The sequence below is a fragment of the Anolis sagrei genome, chromosome 3 (assembly GCF_037176765.1).
Source record: "Anolis sagrei isolate rAnoSag1 chromosome 3, rAnoSag1.mat, whole genome shotgun sequence".
NCBI classification, from domain to species: domain Eukaryota; kingdom Metazoa; phylum Chordata; class Lepidosauria; order Squamata; family Dactyloidae; genus Anolis; species Anolis sagrei.
This window is the reverse complement of record NC_090023.1, coordinates 142,282,848-142,303,647: the sequence shown is the minus strand read 5'-3', so window position 1 is coordinate 142,303,647 and position 20,800 is coordinate 142,282,848. Positions and strand designations below refer to the sequence as shown.

The following is a 20,800-nucleotide window of genomic DNA, read 5'->3' as shown; positions in this document are numbered from 1 at the left end:
TGGAGGAAAGTTCTGAGAGTGCCTTGGACCACGAGAAGATCCAACCAGTCCATCCTCCAGGAAATAAAGCCCGACTGCTCATTGGAGGGAAGGATAGTAGAGGCAAAGATGAAGTACTTTGGCTACATTATTTTTTTTAATGTTTTACCATCCTTGTGGAAGGCTTCTCTCATGTCCCCACATGGGGAGCTGGAGCAGACAGAGGGAGCTCATCCACGCTCTCCCTGGATTCAAACCTCTGACCTGTTGGTCTTCAGTACTGCCGGAACAAGGGTTTAACCCATTGATCCACGGGGGGTCGGGGGTAGGTCTCCTACCTATATACCTGGGGTCACATAAAAATCCCCTGGGCAAAAAGGGGACTCAAGCTGAAAAAAAGTAAGAAGCCCTGCTCTAGAAATAGAGGTAAAAGTTTCACCTCGACATTAAGCCTAGTCGCGTCTGACTCTGGAGGGTTGGAGGGTGGTGCTTATCTCCATTTCTAAGCTAAAGAGGTGGCGTTGTCCGTAGATGCCTCCAAGGTCATGTGGTCGGCATGACTGCATGGAGCGCTGCTACCTTCCCACCGGAGCGGTACCTATTGATCTACTTACATTTGCATGTTTTCAAACTGCTAGGTTGGCAGAAGATGGGGCTAACAGCGGGAGCTCACCCTGTCCCACAAATTCAAACCACCGACCTTCCGGTCAACAAGCTCAGCAACTCAGCAGTTTAATCCACTGCATCACTACAGCCCCTAGAAGTACCATTGTGTATTTGCCTTTATATTGTCATTTGAAGAAAATGCTTTTGTGTATTAAAATTGGAATCTTGTGACTGCACAGTGTTGGAAATAAGCTTATAGCCATCTATGAAGAATAAACTACTTATTATTTTTCTGCTAAAGAAACAATTATGTCTTTCAATGGTGTCAGCCAGTCTGTCATGTAGCAAGATGCATACATATGACATTCCTTATCTTAATTTCCCATCAACATTTATAGCACTTGAGGTGTTCTATAAATTTTGAGGATCATCATTTGTATTGCTTCTCAGCCTTTAGCTAAGATCAAGTGTAGTATTGGTTCTTATCAGTTTAATATCTGATGTTAACTTGTACACGAGACTCATGAGTTATTGGTATTGGTTTTCATAAAAATGTCAGTGCTGTAGAAAACAATTGCACACAGAAACTGAATGTGTAGTTCAGTTAATCTATTTGTATTACATTTCAATCACATTAATTTAAGTTTCACATGTAAAATCTAAACAGCACAATCCTATCCATCATCTATATATATATAAAATGCTCTGTGCATAATGAGTACCTTAAAAACAAAAGAACCAATGAACGAAATCACACCAGATTTGGCAACAAAACATCTCACAACACAAGGAGTAACCATCACTCAAAAATTATGATTTTGTCATTTGGGAGTTGTAGTTGCTGAGATTTATATTTCACCTACAATCAAAGAGCATTCTGAACTCCATCAACGATGGAATTGAACCAAATTTGGCACACAGGACTCACATGACCAACAGAAAATACTGGAAGAGTTTGGTGGGCATTGACCTTGAGTTTGGGAGTTGTAGTTCACCTACATCCAGAGAGCACTGTGGACTCAAACAATGATGGATCTGGACCAAACTTGGCACAAGCAATCAATATGCCCAAATATGAACACAGATGGAGTTTGGGGGAAATAGACCTTGACATTTGGGAGTTGTAGTCACTGGGATTCACAGTTCACCTACAATCAAAGAGCATTCTGAACCCCACAAATGACAGAATTGGGGCAAACTACCCACACCGAACCCCTATACTTAGGCCATCCAATCCAACTCCCTTCACCAGGGCAAGAAAACATAATCAAAGTCCTCCTGACAAATAGCCATCCAGCCATAGATACAGATAGACAGACAGACAGACAGATAGATATTATTCACACACAGAGAGAGATAGTATCATAGATTTGAAAGGGACCCTTAAAGAAGGACAATGATATGTTGCATGTTCCAGGGTGGGCAAACCAGACATCAACACTGACAAAGAAACAGCAAGGAATACTGTTTACCCACAAGCATAAAGAAATTACATATATTAGAAACCTTCTCATTACTTTATTTTCCAAATCAACAGACTGGGCCACAGCAACGTGTTACTAATCAATTAATGGGAAACCAGTTCTACAGTAAATAAAGAACAACATTCAAAAACAGGGGAACTCCAGACAAGAAACAATCAGGGACAGCTAATCACTTCTCAACAAAGGATTCCCCCAGGCAGTAAGAAGCCACACCTTGAAAACTGCCAGACCATTAAATGCTAATCAAGGTGGCCAATTGAAACATTCACATCTACCTCCAACAGACCAAAGTTCTTTCTCCCATCCTGGACAGTCCACAGATATACAAACCCAATTTATATATCAGAGCTCATAACCTCTGAGGATGCCTGCCATCGATGCAGGTGAAATGTCAGGGGAGAATGCTACTGGAACATGGCCAGACAGCTCAAAAAACTTACAACAATCCAATTCTACAGCATTCAGTGGGATTTTCACACAGGGATACATAGTGTTGTAATCTGCGTTTCAGGATTTCAAGTCTGTTGTCACAGGACAAGAGAGACTCTGTGGACAGTTCATCCGTGCAAAGCCTTTGGAGATGTCGGTCTGCAAGGTGGAGAGAGGCACATTCTCATAGTCTTGCAGGGAAGAACGGCGCTGGCAATTCAGAATCAGATCCTTCACTTCTTTTTTGAAATTCTTATTTAGAAAGCCATAGATGATAGGGTTAATGCAAGCAGATGCCATAGCTACAAGATGACATAATGAGAAGATCAAATCATGGAGACAATTAGGAATGATTTTGTAGTTCCAGTCAGCAATGCTGTTAAAAACATGCAGTGGCAACCAGCAGACTGCAAAGGCAACAACCATGTAAGCCAGCAGGATGTTGATTCGCTTCAGTTGAATCCTCCGGCAACTGAAGTCGTGATTCTTAAACATGCCTTCCCTCTTCTGGAGCTGGAGGTAAATATGTAGGTAACACACAACAATAAAGATAAGGGGAATGCAGTACTGTAGCAGCAGTAACACAGTGAAATAAATGAACTGATATTTCTCCGAAGGCCATGAATACATACACATGGCCTTGGTTGAATAGGAATCCATTATGTGGAACTGCGCCAGGTCAACATTATTCAAGATAGAGATAGTTACAAAAGGCAGGGACAAGATAGCAGAAAAGATCCAGACAGCAGCAACGCCCAGATAGGCTTGGGAGATGCTGGGCCTCCAGCCTGTTGGGTTAATAATGAGCTGGTGCCTTTCTAAAGCAATAAGAACAAGTGACAAAATGGACACCGTCACAGACGTACACTGAATAAATGAGATCATTCGGCACATACCCTCACCAAATAGCCAGTACTTCAACAAGACGGTGGCAATGGTGAACGGTAGGCAGAAGATGCACATGATCAGGTCTGACGCTATTAAGCTGGCAATAAATATATTCGTCACGATGGCTTTGTCCTGATGTTTAGTTAAGATAACAATCAAGCACAGATTTCCTAGAATGCCTAGAATAGTTTCCATGCTATATAACGTGACGAGAAACATAGTAATGTCGGTAGTATTCCTGCAGGTCAGGATGCTGTGGTAGGGAAAACTCCAATTGGTTTGGAGCTTAGATGTTGAATTTAAAGATATGGTCAGGTTCATTCTGAATCCTGAGAGATGGTGAATTATGAGTCAGCCACTTCCGGTGATCACCAGCTGTCGGGATGGTCTGCAAAAAGAAAAAAAATATTTTAATTTCAAACTGAACAAATCTTAGCAATACTTGGAAAAATAGGAACTGATGGACAAAGTAGCTCAAAAGTGAAGATTCATTTTAAAAATGTATTATTTTAATGTATTGTTGAAGCAGGCCCGTAGCCGGGATTTCGTTTCGGGGGGGGGGGGGGGGTGGCTGACTTTTTTTCAGGGGGGGGGGTTCGGGGGGGGGCTGAGTTTCAGGGTGGGGGCTGAGTCTGAGTGAAAGAGGGTCTAGCCTAGCAAACCTTTTGTATCCTTACCCCAATACCCCCATGCATATGGGATATATTGAGTAGGGTGATCAGATCATGATATGAATAAACATAACAGTTTAAATAATGCACCAGTAAGGCCTTTTCGCGAACCACCATCAGAATTTCAGGGGGGGGGGGGGTGGCTGAAGCCCCTCAAGCCCCCCCCCCCGGCTACATGCCTGTGTTGAAGGCTTCCATAGCTGGAATCCCTGGGTTGTTGTAGGTTTTTCGGGCTATATGGTCATGTTCTAGAAGCATTCTCTCCAGATGTTTTGCCTGCATCTGTGGCAGGCATCCTCAGAGGTTGTGAGGTCTGTTGGAACTAGGAAATTTGGGTCCATATATCTGTGGAATGACCAGGGTGGGACAAAGAACTCTTGCCTGTTGAAGGTAGGTGTGAATGTTTCAGTTGGCCACCTTGATTAGTATTTGATGGCCTGGCAGTTTTTTGTTAGTGCCTGGGGGAATCTTTTGTTGAGAGGTGATTAGCTGTCCCTGATTGTTTCCTCTCTGGAGCTGCCCTGTGTTTGAGTGTTGTTTTACTGTTATAATTTAGACTTGTTCAATACTGGTAGCCAGATTTTGTTCATTTTCATGGTTTTCTCCTTTCTGTTGAAATTGTCCACATGCTTTTGGATTTCAGTGGCTTCTCTGTGTAGTCTGACATGGTGGTTGTTAGAGTGGTATAGCGTTTGTGTGTTCTCAAATAATATGTGTGTCCAGGTTGGTTCATCAGGTGCTCTGCTATGGCTGACTTCTCTGGTTGAAGGAGTCTGCAGTGCCTTTCATGTTCCTTGATTCGTGTTTGGGCAATTATTATATTCATGTTTTAAATCTTTTTTTAGAAATGTATGGTTCATCTGAGAAGAAATTGGGAGCACAAATATTACAAATGTTATTGTTAGCACATTTTTGTACTTGTACAAATCTTTATTTTGTAACTGTGTGCACTTCATCAAGCCTGGTTATTTTAAAGAGGACTTTTATTATGCAGAAAATTATAATATAAATATTTAAAAACTGACATGTCATATATAGGGACATTACCTATATATTGTATATATTAAAAGTATATGTACCTAGCATTGCCTGGGTGTCATTGGGCTCACTGCCTGCCTACTTTCTCCCTTCTCCAGCTCTATCTCCTAGAAATGCTCTGGCAATGGTCAGCAGGCTCTTTTTGTGGCTCTTCCTCTCATGCACATGCCACCTTTCTTTCCCAGTGGCACCACAGAGGGCCACCTTATCAAGCAATAAACTTTATGGTGCAACAGACAGACAGACAGGCAAACATACAGCTTATATCTCTCTACATAAAAGTCAGAGATATAAGCTCAGTAGGTAAGAAGTCCTCTCATTTGTTTACAAAGCCAATAATCTAAGCAACCATAAAATAAAATACCAGCAATATTAAAAGGAGCATTAAGTACCAGAAATAAAATAGTATCAAATGATAAAAAGATGCAACTTCAGATCAATCTAAACCAATCAATTAAAAGTTTCATTTGCAAATAGATATAAATAATAAATCTTACTATTCTGTGCCATTGGTAGTAAATGGACCAACAACTGGAGAGCCAACTCTACCTTCAACTCAGCACTTGTTCAAATCCAGTGAAAGGAGGAAATTTCATAAGGCCAACATAGAAACACTTTTTTCCTCATGTTTGTTAACTTGTTGGATTTTACTGACAAAGGAAGGTTTTCTGTGCACAAATATTAGACTAGATCAATTAATTATGCTCATTGTTACAAATCTTCCAGCCCTCTAAGCTAGCTCTCTGTAAAAACTGGCTTTTCTTTCTGCTGGCCCAATCCAGTAGGTAAAAGAGATGCAGAGTCTTCTATAGTCTATATAAACAAAGTCTCTTGATAAGTACAACAAAGGGTCTTTTTTATTAGTATCTTTGAATCTTATCAGCTTATGGGTAGCTAGGGAAGAGCAGGTTGAATTATAGGAGTCATTATTAAGTTTGTATAGAGCAGCTTTAAATGGATGGCATAGAACAGGCCTGCACAATTTGGCAGTAATAAGGGGCTAATATGAAAACAGGCAATTTCCCAGACCGAAAAGCAGTTGGAGAGTCCATCTTCCCTCTGACTTAGAAAAAAGATTTCCCCTCTCTGAGCTTCAAGATCGAGTCCATTCCCATCACTGGTAGCAGGAGAACTGGCAACAATGTCAGCCTCTTCGGGCCACTCAAAATGCAGCCGATGGGCATTATGTTGTGCAGATCTAGCATAGAATTAACATGCAAAAAGAGATTAGGGACTTCATTGCATGAAGGTGGCACTACATCATTGAGGTGCTCATCACAGTGCTAGTCTGCCTTCTCCCTGTCATTAACCCATCTTCTGCTATCGATGGGAAAACCTGTCAATAGCTGCAGATCATGGCATCTTCCCAACGCCTACCTGGTGAGATGAAGTCATTCAATTTCTGGCATTGGATCCTCCTCCTCTCCCACCCTCCCTTCACCCATTACTTTTGAGGCACTACTTTTCATTTAATTTTTTTTAAAAAACCCCATCTTAGCTGGAATTCTGAAATCGCTTAAAGAATATATATAGTTACAGCACAGCAAGAGTATGCAGGTTATGCAGAAGTACAACTGCAGTGAATTGGTCCAATTGCTTGAATGAAGAGGTGTGCAGCAGTGAGGGTGCTCATCCTGGTATGTTGCCGCTATTGGTGATCATGACACTGCCATGGAAAAGTGGCTTGGTACCATAAAGTCATGGGTTTTCTGGGTTTAGAGAGGTGTGGTCCTAATCGAAATCAAGGTCCCCATACCTGCATTGTGTGTGTGTGTGTTTGGCAGGGAGCATCTACATGAAGTAACTTAGGGGAGGTTCTTTCTCCTCCCCAAATATTTTATAGTGACACTTCCCTAAAGGCATTAATTCCATCACTCTTCAAAGAGAGTCCTGATCACAATTGGGTCTTGGTTTCTGTACCATCCAGGGTTTTTTTCCATATTGTGTGAAGAGAAAGAGTAGCTTTCCCATTACAGCCAACATGGAAACCAAGCTGCCAGCAGTGGGCAGGGGAAATAATAGGGCTGAAGAGAAGAGGTCTGTGCTATGTTTGGGGACCACATCAAGGGCCAAATCTAGCCACAGGGAAAACAATCCAAATGTACCTTCCTCAGAAATCACTGGGTCCACTGCCAAATGGGCATGCAGTGAGGTGGGGTTTTTATACATTTCAGAAGATCAATATAAATGTTCATTTGGGCATACTTTAGACAGGATCTTGAAGCTCAGACAGGGGAAACCATATCTGTAAGTCAGAAGTGGGTGGGCTCTCCAATAGTTTTTCAGTCTGGGAAATTGGCACATATAAATCATAGATTGTGTTTATAACCCTGACATTTACACATGACCATGACAAACTCTGAAAACATTATGTTTGTATAAAATTCTAGCCTCCTAGTAATTTTTTTTCTCGTGTCAGGAATGACTTGAAAAACCGCAAGTTGCTTCAGGTGAGAGAGAATTGGCTGTCTGCAAGTACATTGCCCAGGGGATGCCAGGATGTTTTGATGCTTCACCATCATTGTGGGAGGCTTTTCTCATGTCCCCACATGGGGAGCTGGAGCTCACAGAGGGAGCTCAACCCACTCACCCAGGATTCAAACCACTGACCTGCTGACACAAGGCTCCTCTCCCTAGTGATGTACAGCTAGTACTTTTTCTAACTTAATGGTATAATTAGTCACAACATGGAGGGAACAATTGAAAACAACATTGAATCATGTAAGTATTCATACAAAACATAATGTAGTTGTGTGGCTCATAAAACATATTTTGTGGCAATCTTTGTTTTTATTCATCTCTTTATTAGGCTATAATAAAGGTGGACACACTTTTTAAAAGCTCCCAGGACATAACAACTCCCTATTTCAGTCAAAAAGAAGCAAGAGCGGGCATGCGGCTATTATTTAGAGACCAATGACAGATTGTGGCCACTGTCCTGAGGATGGATGTACTTCCATTTTTCAGTATCCGTTTCCCCCCTTTGCAGGCCTCTAGGAAATTGAGTGTGGCTGGCCATGTGTGTCTGATCTCATGCTGCTGCAGGAAATGTAGAAGCAGAGGTATCATACAGTAGCAATATCCTAGCTGGATATTGGCTTAAATTCAATTCCTAGTCCCAACCAGATATATTGAATCAATACATCTAGACAACTGTTGATTTACCATTCAGTAATTGATTCAATGTAGCAGTTTGATTTAGTCCTCTCATTTTCCTATCGCTAACAACTGGGTGCTAATTCCGCTTGGTGATAAGTGAATTGCAACCTAGAGTATGTCAAAGAAATTCATCATTGTTATAGTGAAATCCATCTTTCTGAAATGCTTTAGAGTTCTACTATAATTCTACTATACTTTAGGTGTCTCATTTGGGTTGATAAACTGACAGAATACACTATTTTTCCGGCTAATCTTTCCAGCCCCTCCCAATCCCCAAAGAGCTTACAAAGACAGTTGTGTTTTATTTAGAAAAACACAAGAAGAGCTGCAAAAAGTGAAATATGCACGCACACACAAGGATGCACGCAATGTTTGGTAGTGATTTTTTTAAAAAACAACGTTTGGTAGTGATAAACATATTTGCAGTAGCAGCAAACAATCCTACCTTTTGTCATTTCTGAGTATCAGCATTGCAAACACCCCACAGGTACTTTCATGGGCAAAACCAAATGGAGCAACAAAACTAGCACCAAATAATTTTACTAGGTTTTAAACTTGGATATTATACACTGTTTTCAAGATGTCTTACTTCCAAAGGTTATTTAGCATTAAACTTGGATACCATATGCGGTTCTCAAATTTCTTACTTCCAAAACTTATTTAACATTAAACTTTTACTAATACAAGTCTGTGGCTCCCTTTTGCTCATCTGTAGTGTCTCCTCAGACTTTTCAAAGCAATGCCTATTCAAAGGTGCACGCACACATACATGGAAGGGAAGGGAACAGAGAGAATACAATTAATAGAGGACAGAGAGAATTGCCAGACGGCATGTCAGATGAATAGGTAGAACACAACCTAAACTAACTTCCTAGAAATCCCAGTCTAGTGGGTTTGCCACTTAGTAGAACATCTTTACCAGGTTGTCCTCCAGCCAGGCTGCTTCTCAAGGGAATCCAACATCAAAGATTTGGTTTGCCAGTCAGAACCATCTTGTCTTGAAATGTCAGTTTTGTTAGAGTCACAAATGAGTAGGTGGAGCATCAAAGGAAAAGTAGTTCAGTTGCAACAGATGGCTAAGTTGTATGCACAAAATGTAAACCAAGCAAAGTAGATTACAGAATGCAAGGTAGAAGACAAAAACCATAAAGTTGGAAAGAGAGCAAAAGGAAGAGAAGTTGCACATCAAAAATCCTGCAGCTGTTCTGAAAATTACTCAGAATGCTAGAAGGCGGTGACGTACCTATCCAATAATAGCCTACTATTCATTCAAGACACAGCCTGAGAGGAAGGCACTGAAGCCCCTCCCCTTTAATTTGTCCTGACTTCCTAAGAAGGCCTCCATTACTTGATAAGAACCACTCCCTGGTCACTGAAGCCAGGAAACAAAAAAAGAAGACACGAAATACTGTTAAGAAGGGAAAAAAACATACAGATTAAACAGTACGAGCATAGAGCACTGCTTCCAATCAAATTATTTATAGGGTTGTTTTGTAGTATTTTTGCCCAGTATTAACTCCACTATAAACCTATGAAGTTTCATTGATTGAATATTTATACATTCAGAAATATCTTCTAAGACCTTTGGATTGTTATTGGCATGTTTAGTTCTATTGAGTTCCCTGAGTCCCCAAAGTGGTTCTCCCCTGCTTCTTATCTTAGGGAAATCCACAGTAGTAGTAATAATATAGTGTTGTCAAAAAACCAGACACCCTAAATTATGCATTATATGAAATTATATGAAGTGGCACCCAAGGCTTCGTGAGACGCAGCGGGCTGTGCCTCTTATTTTTCCTTAACCCTTTTCTATAAATTCACCTTTGGAATGCTGTGTCCTGTCACACCCAAAACTTTTGCCTTGATTTCCATAATCCCCTTCCAATGGGTTGAGAGTTTTTTTTGGGGGGGGGGGCTACTCAATGAATGTACATCATGTTACAGTCATAACAGGTTCAAGTATATGTGTGTTAAAGAAAATCTTATGTGCAGCTGCTAATGTAGGTCAACAAGTAGGTTTGGACCACACTGGGTGGGGTATAATTGTATGTGTTTTAGAATACAGTTCAGCTTTGCTCTGGGGAGCCTATGCTCAGGCATTTTGCTCAACCATTTGTACTGCTCTCTCATTTGGATGAAGATGAAGAAGCCTTATTCTGTATTGCTTACAAGGACTATGTACGTTTGTTGCACTGTTTATTTTTGTATGCAGCACTACAAGTTTATGTTTAACTCTGCTGGTAAGAGTAAAGTTTTTCTGTTCTTTTTCCTCTTGCCTATGTGCAATGTTATTGTGTCTTCTGCATTGGACCTGACTGAAACCCACTATGCGCAACACATCAAAGTGTTTCCTGCTTCTATTGAGAAATCTCTCGTCTTCATTGATAAGTTTCCAACTTTCATTGGTGATTCTCCCATCCCCCATTCAAAAGTTTCTTGTTCCCACTGAGAAATCTCCTGTTTCTATTGACAAATTTCCTGAAGCCATTAACACCAACTGGTTAAGTGCAAGTTACACAGAATAATGAGATGGCCACACTGCAAATGCATGCAAGCACAATACCAATTATACAGAGTGATGAAACAACCCCTCCAAATAATACATCATGAAACTTAAGTATTAGGTGTGGGTCCCATGGGGATTGACTCTTGGGATTACTTCTGCAGCCTCAGGGGCCATTCCCCACAGCCATCTCAGGTCTTCAGGCTCCTGGAGCATGAAGGTCATCCACCCCTCCCCTCAAGTCCCCATTCGCCCCCCTCCCTAAAAAAAAACCTACCAGAGGGGCCTGTATTAAAAGAATCCCATTACCGATAGGAAAAAAGGTACTGATCCTGACTTAGTTGACCACTTACATCCTAGGGAACAAGACAGTGGAAAATTTCAAGAGTTTAGGTGGATGATTCTAATGCACCATTGAATCGAATGCACCTCACAATGTTATCAATGTAACCTATCCAATCAAGGTGAGCATTAGACTTGAGCAAATATGATAGTTTTAATCTGTATTGTTGTTAACATGTCAGCCACCTTATTGGGAAAAGGGAAGGATATAAACGAGTGAAACAAATAAAGAACACTGCAATATATTAGACAGTCTCTCTCAATTCTATTGGTGGCTTTTTTTTTATTCAAATGACATACTGATTTTTAAAAAATATATTGCATTTCCCCCCATATGGTCTTCAAATGTATTAGATTTCCACAATCTTTTATTATGCTGACTAGTGCTAGTGCAGTGGTTCTCAACCTTTGTAATACTGTGACCCCTTAATATAGATCCTCATGTTGTGGTGACCCACAACCATAAAATTATTTTAATTGCTACTTCATAACTGTCATTTTGCTACTGTTATGAATAGTAATATAAATATCTAATATGCAGGATATATTTTCATTCACTGGACCAAAGTTGGCACAAATAGTCGATACGCCCAAATTTGAATACTGGTGGGGTTGGGGTGGGTGATTTTATCATTTGGGGGTTGTAGTTGCTGGGATTTATAGCTCACCTACAATCAAAGAGCAATCTGAACTCCACCAGCAATGGAATTGAACCAAACTTGGCACTCAGAACTCCCATGACCAACAGAAAATACTGGAAGTGTTTTGCGCGCATGGACCTTGGGTTTTGGAGTTGTAGATCACTTACATCCAGAGAGCACTGTGGACTCAAACAGTGATGGATCTGGAGCAAACTTGGTAAGAATACTCAATATGCCCAAATGTGAATACTAGTGGAGTTTGGGGAAAATGAATCTTGACATTTGGGAGTTGTAGTTGCTGGGATTTATAGTTTACCTACAATCAAAGAGCATTCTGAACCCACCAATGATAGAATTGGACCAAACCTCCTACACAGAGCCCCCATGACCTTTACTACATTGAATGAAATTACCTGATAAAATTTTTCAGAAGGATGCTCTATTACTGCTATGACATTGCTGTAGCCCTACTTTCATCAGCTGAGAAAACACTGAACTAAAAGCATCAAAGTTAAATAACAAATTTTAGGGACACGGACAGTTATGATTAAATTTAAACTGAATTGTTTCACAAACATTGGGTTTTTTGGCAAATAATTCAGACAATTCCTATAATATTACAAGCAAGTTATTTGATTTTCTCCACATGAACATTTTCTTCTGTCTAGGATAAGGAACCATCTGTTTCTCGCTCTTAAACTAGGTCCCAATCTGAAAACTGGTGAAAAGGATGTTGTGGGGAAAATAGTCACAGGATTCTGTGATGAGAAATAGTACAGAAAGGCATACAAATGACTAACTTGTCTAGCAAGTGAAGCATGTCAGAGCATCAAAATGCAGGATAGGCATATCTCTGAACATAGCCTATGTTAAACTGGCAAACATAAATGATTTGATTTGTTAACAACAGTCATCTGTAGCTCAGGATCAAGGAGAACAAGTATCTGTGATATCATTGATGTGATGTATGCGTAGACTGGAACACCCAGAAATCATGGTCTGAATAAATCAGGAAGCATTAGGATAATCCCACTGATATTAAGCAAATTATCAAGCTGGAAGGCAAGCAAGTCATTTCTGTCATGGCAATGAAAGCCTAGTTTGGAAGGCACTGAAAGAGAGCAGTGAGGCCTCCTAAAGATTCCCCAGTGAGTAATCTATTGCATCCAGATAACTGCCATTTTATCAAATAGTTGAAGACACAGACAAGATCAGAAGCCCTGCAGGAACTGTGTAGCATTTAAAGGCAGAAAAGATTGTTAAATGTGACTCAGAACTTCATAGAAAATTAGACAAATTTACAGAGGACAGGTAAACCGGCAATTATTAATCATGATACTTCTGAATAATAAATGCTGATATCAAACCATATGAGCAGGCTGTTGTTTTCATGCTCTGCTTACTGGCTTCTCAGGACCAAATGAGAAGAGATGTGATTCATACAATCAGGAATTGCTTGAATGATTTGGGTCTGGGAACATGGAATAAGAAGGGTAGTGAGGATATTAAACTTTTCACTCCATATTAGTGTCCTGATACAGTTACCCTTGCTATCTATTTGTTTGGATATCAGCCAGCACACCGACATCCATATAAATAAAAATGTAATGTTAGTTTGTGGGATTAACATAACTTAAAAACCACTGGATGAATTGACACCAAATGTGGACACAATACAAGTATCAGGCCAACAAGTGACCATTACTCATAAAAACACTGAAAAACACAGCAAAAAAGACTTGACAAGCAAAAAAAATACATTACAAAGCATGCGCAAAACCACATATATATGCAAACACACATATATACAAATATATACACACATATATACGCACACAAAACACATATACCGGGAGTGTGGCGCAGCTGACTGAGTGTCAGCTGCATTAAGATCACTCTGACCAAAAGGTCATGAGTTCAAAGCCAGCCCGGGCTGGAGTGGGTGTCCAGCCATTGTGTAGCCCGTTGTCGACCTTTGCAACCCGAAAGACAGTTGCATCTGTCAAGTAGGAAAATAAGGGACCACCTTGTGTGGGAGGCTAAATTTAACTAATTTATGAGGCCATAAAGAAAGAAGACTCCAGGGAATGTGGAATGCGGAAGAACTTCATCGGTGTCGTTGATGGACGATGAAAAGCAGCAGCTCCCCTGGCGGCCAGAAAAAAAAAAAGTTAAATAGCCTTTGTCTGTTAAATGTTGTTTGTCAAACTGGCATTGAATGTTTGCCATATATGTGTTTACTGTAATCTGCCCTGAGTCCCCTGCGGGGTGAGAAGGGCGGAATATAAGAACTGTAAATAAATAAATAAATAAATAAATATATGCAGACTGGGCCACAGCAACGTGTGGCAGGAGACAGCTAGTCTTTAATAAAAAAAATAGCTTCCTAAGATCTACAGAGATACCTGCAGGAACACCTAAGCAAGCAAGAATCCAAAAGTGGTAGGCTATAACCCAGAACCTCAATCAGTGGCTGATACCGGATAAGAAATTCCTTCCTGGGCACACAAAAGGCTGGGTGACTTGGAAGGCGCTGCATCTCGTGGTGCTCTGGCACCACAAGATGCAGAACCAATCTTAAGAAATGGAGCTACAAAGTGGAGTCCATGACATGCGAGTGTGGAGAAGAGCAAACTACAGACCACCTGTTACAAAGCAGCCTGAGCCCCGCCACATGCACAATGGACTTTCTTATAACGACACCACAGGCACTTGAAATGGCCAGCTTCTGGTCAAAAGAAATTTAGCATAATGCCAAGTTTTTAACTTTGTTTGTGGTTTTTAAAAATACATTATAACGGTATACTCAATTTCTGACACAATAAATAAACAAATCTATTTTTAAAACACAATTTGAACAATTGTTAATTGTAGGAATAGCAATTCATCTAGTTCACACATTGGGCTTCTGGCTATTATTTAAAAAAATGTTCTGATCCAGCTGAGTTTAAGCTACCGCTGTACCTGAAATGACTGGATTCATTGGACAGTATTTCTTCCCACTGTTATGCAACTTCCCCAAGACTTATGCAGTTGTTCATCTTCCTTTCTCTGGCCAAAAACCTAGGCACATAACAGTATCAAGTGTAGTCACAAGCCTTCTCTCTCTCAGTCAGAATATGAAAATCCTGCCGTGAGTTTTACTCCATAATGATGGGACCTGCAATGCTTCTTGACTATGATGACATCTACTGCTTTTGATATGGGATTTAGACAACAATAAACTGAGAGGGAATGACCTGGTGAGCATTTATGCCAACCATAATTAATAAACAAAGTTCCAGATTTAAAAAAAATCTCACCAGTGAAATGCAGACATAGGACAGAGGCATTTATTTAATTTTAGCCAAGACATGATGCTTGTGAGCTCCTGCTCCAAAAATTACAAGCATAAGAGGGCATGTGCTCTGCACAACAGTATTTATACAACAAGGTCCATTGTTCCAGTTTTAACCATCCCTCTTCTATTTCTGGTTGGCTGGGCTCTGATGATATGGCTGGAAATCCCCTCCCGACCAAGTGGGGAAAGCTCCGTGGATGGAGAGCAATCTCCAGGAATTGTTGGCATTCCAGACCCAGGGTGAGGATGATGGAATTGTGCAAAGATCATTGCAGATGCAGACTGCAGCCAGGAAATCAGGAGATGCTTACTTCTTGGGAGGAGAGCAATGTCCAATCTCGATAAAATAGTGAAGAGTAGAGACATCACACTGGCAATGAAGATCCGCATAGTTAAAGCAATGGTATTCCCCAAAGTCACCTACGGATGTGAGAGCTGGATCATAAGGAAGGCTGCGCGAAGGAAGATAGATGCTTTTGAACTGTGGTGTTGGAAGAAAATGTTGAGAGTGCTTTGGACTGCCAGAAGATCCAACCAGTCCATGCTTCAGGAAATACTTCAGGACTGCTCATTGGAGGGAAGGATATTAGAAGCCAAGATGAAGTACTTTGGCCACATCATGAGAAGAAAGGAAAGCTTAGAGAAGACAATGATGCCGGGGAAAAAGGAAGGAAAAAGGAAGAGGGGCCGACCAAGGGCAAGATGGATGGATGGATGGCATCCTTCAAGTGACTGGATTGACCTTGAAGGAGCTGGGGATGGTGACAGCTGACAGGGAGCTCTGCCTTGGGCTGGTCCATGAGGTCACGAAGAGTCGGTAACGACTGAATGAATGAACAACAGGAATAAAAGTGGAAAATAATATAGTTTATAGAGGAGAGAGAGAGAGAGATCTGGGGGTGATGTGGAGTTTTATACGAAAGAGAGGATGCAGTTGTATCTCAGCAATTGGCTTAGATAGCAAGGGCCGCAGGAAACCCCGTGCTTGCAATGGCTGATGCTCTACATCCCACAAGGTTGCTTTTGGAAATTCAAATACAGGTGAAACTGTTATTTGTTGTGGCCAGAAAAAAAACCCTTACACCTTCCATGCCCTTATGGTTGAAACGGTAAACGAAAACACCGAATCAGATGAATCCTTAGAAAATGAATATGTGCACAGCCCTACTATATAGTAAATGCATTGAAGTACTAATATTAGTGTATAGTAACACACTGCTAATAATGCATTGTATAACTGTATATGAAAGATAAAGGAAGCGTGGGAGAGGGAAATGTAACAGTATCTTTAAGACTAACTGGTTTTTATTTTTGCATGAGCTTTCATAGGTTTAAACCCACTTCATTTACCCTCTGAATTCTAGCTCCTTTTCCTCTTCCTGAGTACCAGGAATGCCTCTGTCTTGTCTAGACAAAGGGAATAGAAACATGAGGCAAACAGGAAGAGGAAGAGAAACCAGTCCCATGCATGCCCACATCATTTAGCCTAAGGATCCAAAATGTCTACCAAAAACCCACCCACTCCTGAGACAAGTCTGCTGTGTGAATGTTTACATGGCAGCACTAATTTCAAGAGGCAGGGGTCACAACACAAGCTCACGAATAATCAAAGCCACAAGCATGAAACCCGCAAAAGTAGAGGGATGACTGTGTTAGCTTTTAAAAGAAGCTGCGCAAGACCTCCATAGCTTATATTTTGATTTTTTTTAAAGTTGAGGTGCAATCCACACAAGCTGAATAAATGTACTGCCACCTGCACAATTAAAAAAAAAGATAATGGAACATTTTTTCCTTAAATACTATTTCTCACTCCCATAGTTTCAATTATTGATGATCCTATATTGATGGCCTGCCTCCTTCAGTTAGGGCTGCTATATGAATATTCACAAGATGTGAGTGGTGGGGAGAGCTGTTCAGAAGACAGGCATATTGTGCATTTCTATTTTGCCTGTGTACTACTTCACTTACTCTATGGATTCACTTACTCCTTTTTCTCTTTCTGTGTACCATTATACTACTAATACTGTTGAATGCTTTAAAAAAAAAGCATGAGAGAATACTGCAGTACATTTTAACAGCAGCAAGAATCCCATATGCTCTACAGTGGAAAAAAAGCTCAAAACACCAACTATAGAAGATTGGACAGTGAAGATGCAGAAATTAATAGAAATGGACAAGTTAACAATGTTGTTGAAGGATAAGTCAGCGGACACGTTTTTAGAAGAATGGAAATCCTGTTAGCAATATTTTTTTGAGGGAAAGAAAAATACTTTATGTAGAAGTTCGGAGATATAAACTGAGATGTTTATTTGTTAATGTCAAAACCAGCAGAAGTAAACAACTTGTTGGATAAAAAAAAATAAATCATATGGGAACTGTCAAAAGAGAAGCAGGAAATCCTCGTTTAAAACAACACATAGCTTATAGTATATATATTGATCAGTTTAGAGCCCCCAGTGGCGCAGTGGGTTAAACCCTTGTGCTGCAGGACTGAAGACCGACAGGTCGAAAGTTCGAATCCAGGGAGAGCGTGGATGAGCTTCCTCCATCAGCCCCAGCTCCCCATGCGGGGACATGAGAGAAGCCTCCCACAAGGATGATAAAACATCAAAATATCCAGGAGTCCCCTGGCCAACGTCCTTGCAGATGGCCAATTTTCTCACACCAGAAGCAATGTGCAGTTGGTTATGTAATTATTGTTTAAGTATGTTCATGTGTATATATGTATAAGTACTGTTGCTTTTCTTTGTGTTTTTTATTAAACATATTTTTGCAACATCTTTCTTACTGTAAGAGCACATTGACAGTGGAATATGGATTCTGCATCTTTGGTGATTTGTAAACAGAAGTTGGATGGTAAATTCTCAGGAATGCTTTAGTTGTGCGGTTGGACTAGATGGCCCTGTGGTCCTTCCCAGTTATAATTTTTGTGAGTCTGTTGATATTTCAGTAACTGGTAATACTGATGGTAGGGTAAGGTGAAGAATAAAATCAAAATACCTCAATTGCCATGAATCCACCAACACACCTTTCTCCATAAGATACATCCACTTTAGGCCCTTTTGTTTGGTAATCCATCTTCATCGTCTCTGTCCTATGGGAAAGGGAGACAAGAAAAAGCACTGGTTTTAGGGATACAATTTAGCTCTTGGTCAACAATCAGCTTGAAATCTCTGTTTTGCATGTCTGTATCAATTACTTTACTGAAGACAATGGGCTCTTCTCTATCCAGCTGCAGCTTCTCCTATGGAAGCAAGAAACAGCTCCTTGCCCCATTCACTAAACCTATTTTCTGTATTCAAATACACCCAGAGTTTTAAATATGTTTAGATTCAGAACAGCAAAGTGAAAATGCATTCTATATTATAGTATATTGTACTACTAAATACTCTGTTGTGATGCCAGAAAGCAATGTAAAAATACACAAATGAAAAGATTCATATTTGAATCTGGAAGTGTCTGGAAGTGGCTTCAGAGAATCACACTCATGCATCCATTCCCCATTCTTGGCATTTTAGGGCATGTGATAGTGTCACCAAAATGCAGGTAGAATGGAGGGGTCTGAGAAACGCATCATACCTGCCCTACCAAACAGTTAGGTGGAGTGCCTCCAACTTTCTACTGGTCCATTTAAAACTTTGAGAATGGAACTTAAGAAAACATTCCAGCTGATGGGATCACCAGGAAAGTTCCAGCACAAACACATCTACAATTAAAATAACAAGTAAATAATCTCTCAGTGTATTTTTAAAAGATAAAATGAGTGCAACTGAATTCAATTAAAAAAAGGAAAATTGATCAACATCTTCTTCTTCATTATCATTCAATTGACTGGTTGCCCTGACACGACAAATAAAATAAATAAACGTATTGTCGAAGGCTTTCATGGCTGGAATCACTCAGTTCTTGTGGGTTTTTTCGGGCTATATGGCCATGTTCTAGAGGCATTTCTCCTGACGTTTCGCCTGCATCTATGGCAAGCATCCTCAGAGACCTCAAAATAAATAAATTCTATTTATCGAAAAAAAACTTGAAAAAAATCTCAAACTCCAAGTAGGAAAGAAATTTTAGTTACCTTCTCTTTTGATAATAGCAGGACATATCTGGGAAGGAAGTGAGGTTTGCCTGAGCTGATAACAAATTGAACTTACTTTTTTGATTAGAGTACTGACTGAAGTGAGGCAGATTGTTGGCTGATAGAGATAGTGACACCCAGTGATGAAAAAGATAAATTACAAGAGAATTTATTTTTGGTTTGCTGTATTTGACAGGTGTCAGAATAGTTTAGTGACAGCTGTCAAAATGATTACAGGCAGAATAATTTTTATGGCTCTGCCAACTAAATTGATTGTCCTGAGCCAAGTGATTTTGGAAGAACTAGATCTGCTGAAGTTGGAAATGAATCAGATAGATCCAAAATAAAGAAAGATTTTTTTAAAAAAAAATCTGAAAATTGAAATTAGGGCAACATTCAAGGAAATAAAACATCTAGGTCTGATTTCAGAAGGAATCAACAACTGATTTGAGACTTGGAGTAGTGTGAAAAAAGAAGTGGAGACAAGTAAAGTGATTAGGATAGTTATGAAAGAAGAGTACTGTGAGAAGATGTTGACATAACTTGCTGCATCAAAACCAAATAACATTGAATGAAAGAATGAAAGGTTGGAAACAATCAAGGAAAATGTTGTCCATTGTGGAGAAGTGATGATCAATTTGGAAAGTTGAAGGACTCTCAAAAAAGAACAATTTGATGATGGTTTGTATATTTCTTAAAGAGAATATACAAACCCAGACCCAGATAATACAAAAGGATCTTGCAGCACCTTAGAGATTGAGAGTACAAAGTTGATAGCATAAGCTTTCATAGACGATGGCAAGTTAACTTCCTCACTTGCACTGAATGACATGTCTAGGAATAGACTTTTAAAGGCAAGTTATCTATGTGAATAGCCATAGCCATACAAAAATTGTGGGTATAGTGATGAGGACTGGAGAAGGGCAAACATTGTCCCTCTCTTCAAAAAATGCAAAAAAGAGAGAAATCTATATATATATAAATTTGTTAGAGGCATCCAACGAGGAAACAAAACTCAAAACCCCCCCAACGAAACTTAACCAAAATTCCCATGCCCATAACACACCCCACAAGGTACAAACATATCTACTCAAAATGAAAAACAACACAACAACACACTCACAAAACGGCAAAACAACAAAACTCAAAAATCCCCCAACGAAACTTAACCAAAATCCCCGTGCCCATAACACAACCCACAAGGTGCAAACATACCTACTCAAAATGAAAAACAACACAACAACACACTCACAAAACGGCAAAACAACAAAACTCAAAAATCCCCCAACGAAACTTAACTAAAATCCCCGTGCCCATAACACAACCCACAAGGTACAAACATACCTACTCAAAATGAAAAACAACACAGCAACACACTCACAAAATGGCAAAACAACAAAACTCAAAAATCCTCCAACGAAAGTTAACCAAAATCCCCGTACCCATAACACAACCCACAAGGTATAAACATATCTACTCAAAATGAAAAACAACACAACAACACACTCACAAAACGGCAAAACAACAAAACTCAAAAATCCCCCAACGAAACTTAACTAAAATCCCCGTGCCCATAACACAACCCACAAGGTACAAACATATCTACTCAAAATGAAAAACAACACAACAACACACTCACAAAACGGCA

At 40.0% G+C, this 20,800-nt stretch overlaps 1 protein-coding gene and 1 pseudogene across 1 annotated transcript; one reads left to right on the top strand and one right to left on the bottom strand.

Annotated features, from left to right (window-relative positions):
- The first annotated feature begins 1,023 nt into the window (after positions 1-1,023).
- Positions 1,024-1,199, top strand: LOC132772396 (U2 spliceosomal RNA; annotated as a pseudogene).
- Positions 1,200-2,132: 933 nt separating this feature from the next.
- On the bottom strand, positions 2,133-19,218 carry NPY4R2 (neuropeptide Y receptor Y4-2). The gene is made up of 3 exons (XM_067466318.1): positions 19,153-19,218; positions 18,078-18,171; positions 2,133-3,774 (listed from the first exon to the last, which is right to left on the bottom strand). Exon 3 carries the CDS (start codon positions 3,705-3,707, stop codon positions 2,577-2,579), a length of 1,131 nt encoding a protein of 376 aa, XP_067322419.1. The 5' UTR covers positions 3,708-3,774; positions 18,078-18,171; positions 19,153-19,218; the 3' UTR covers positions 2,133-2,576.
- Between the last annotated feature and the right edge of the window lie 1,582 nt (positions 19,219-20,800).

Coding starts and splice junctions, on each gene's coding strand:
- NPY4R2 (XM_067466318.1), bottom strand. CDS start 3,707: ATGAACCTGACCATATCTTTAAATTCAACATCTAAGCTCCAAACCAAT.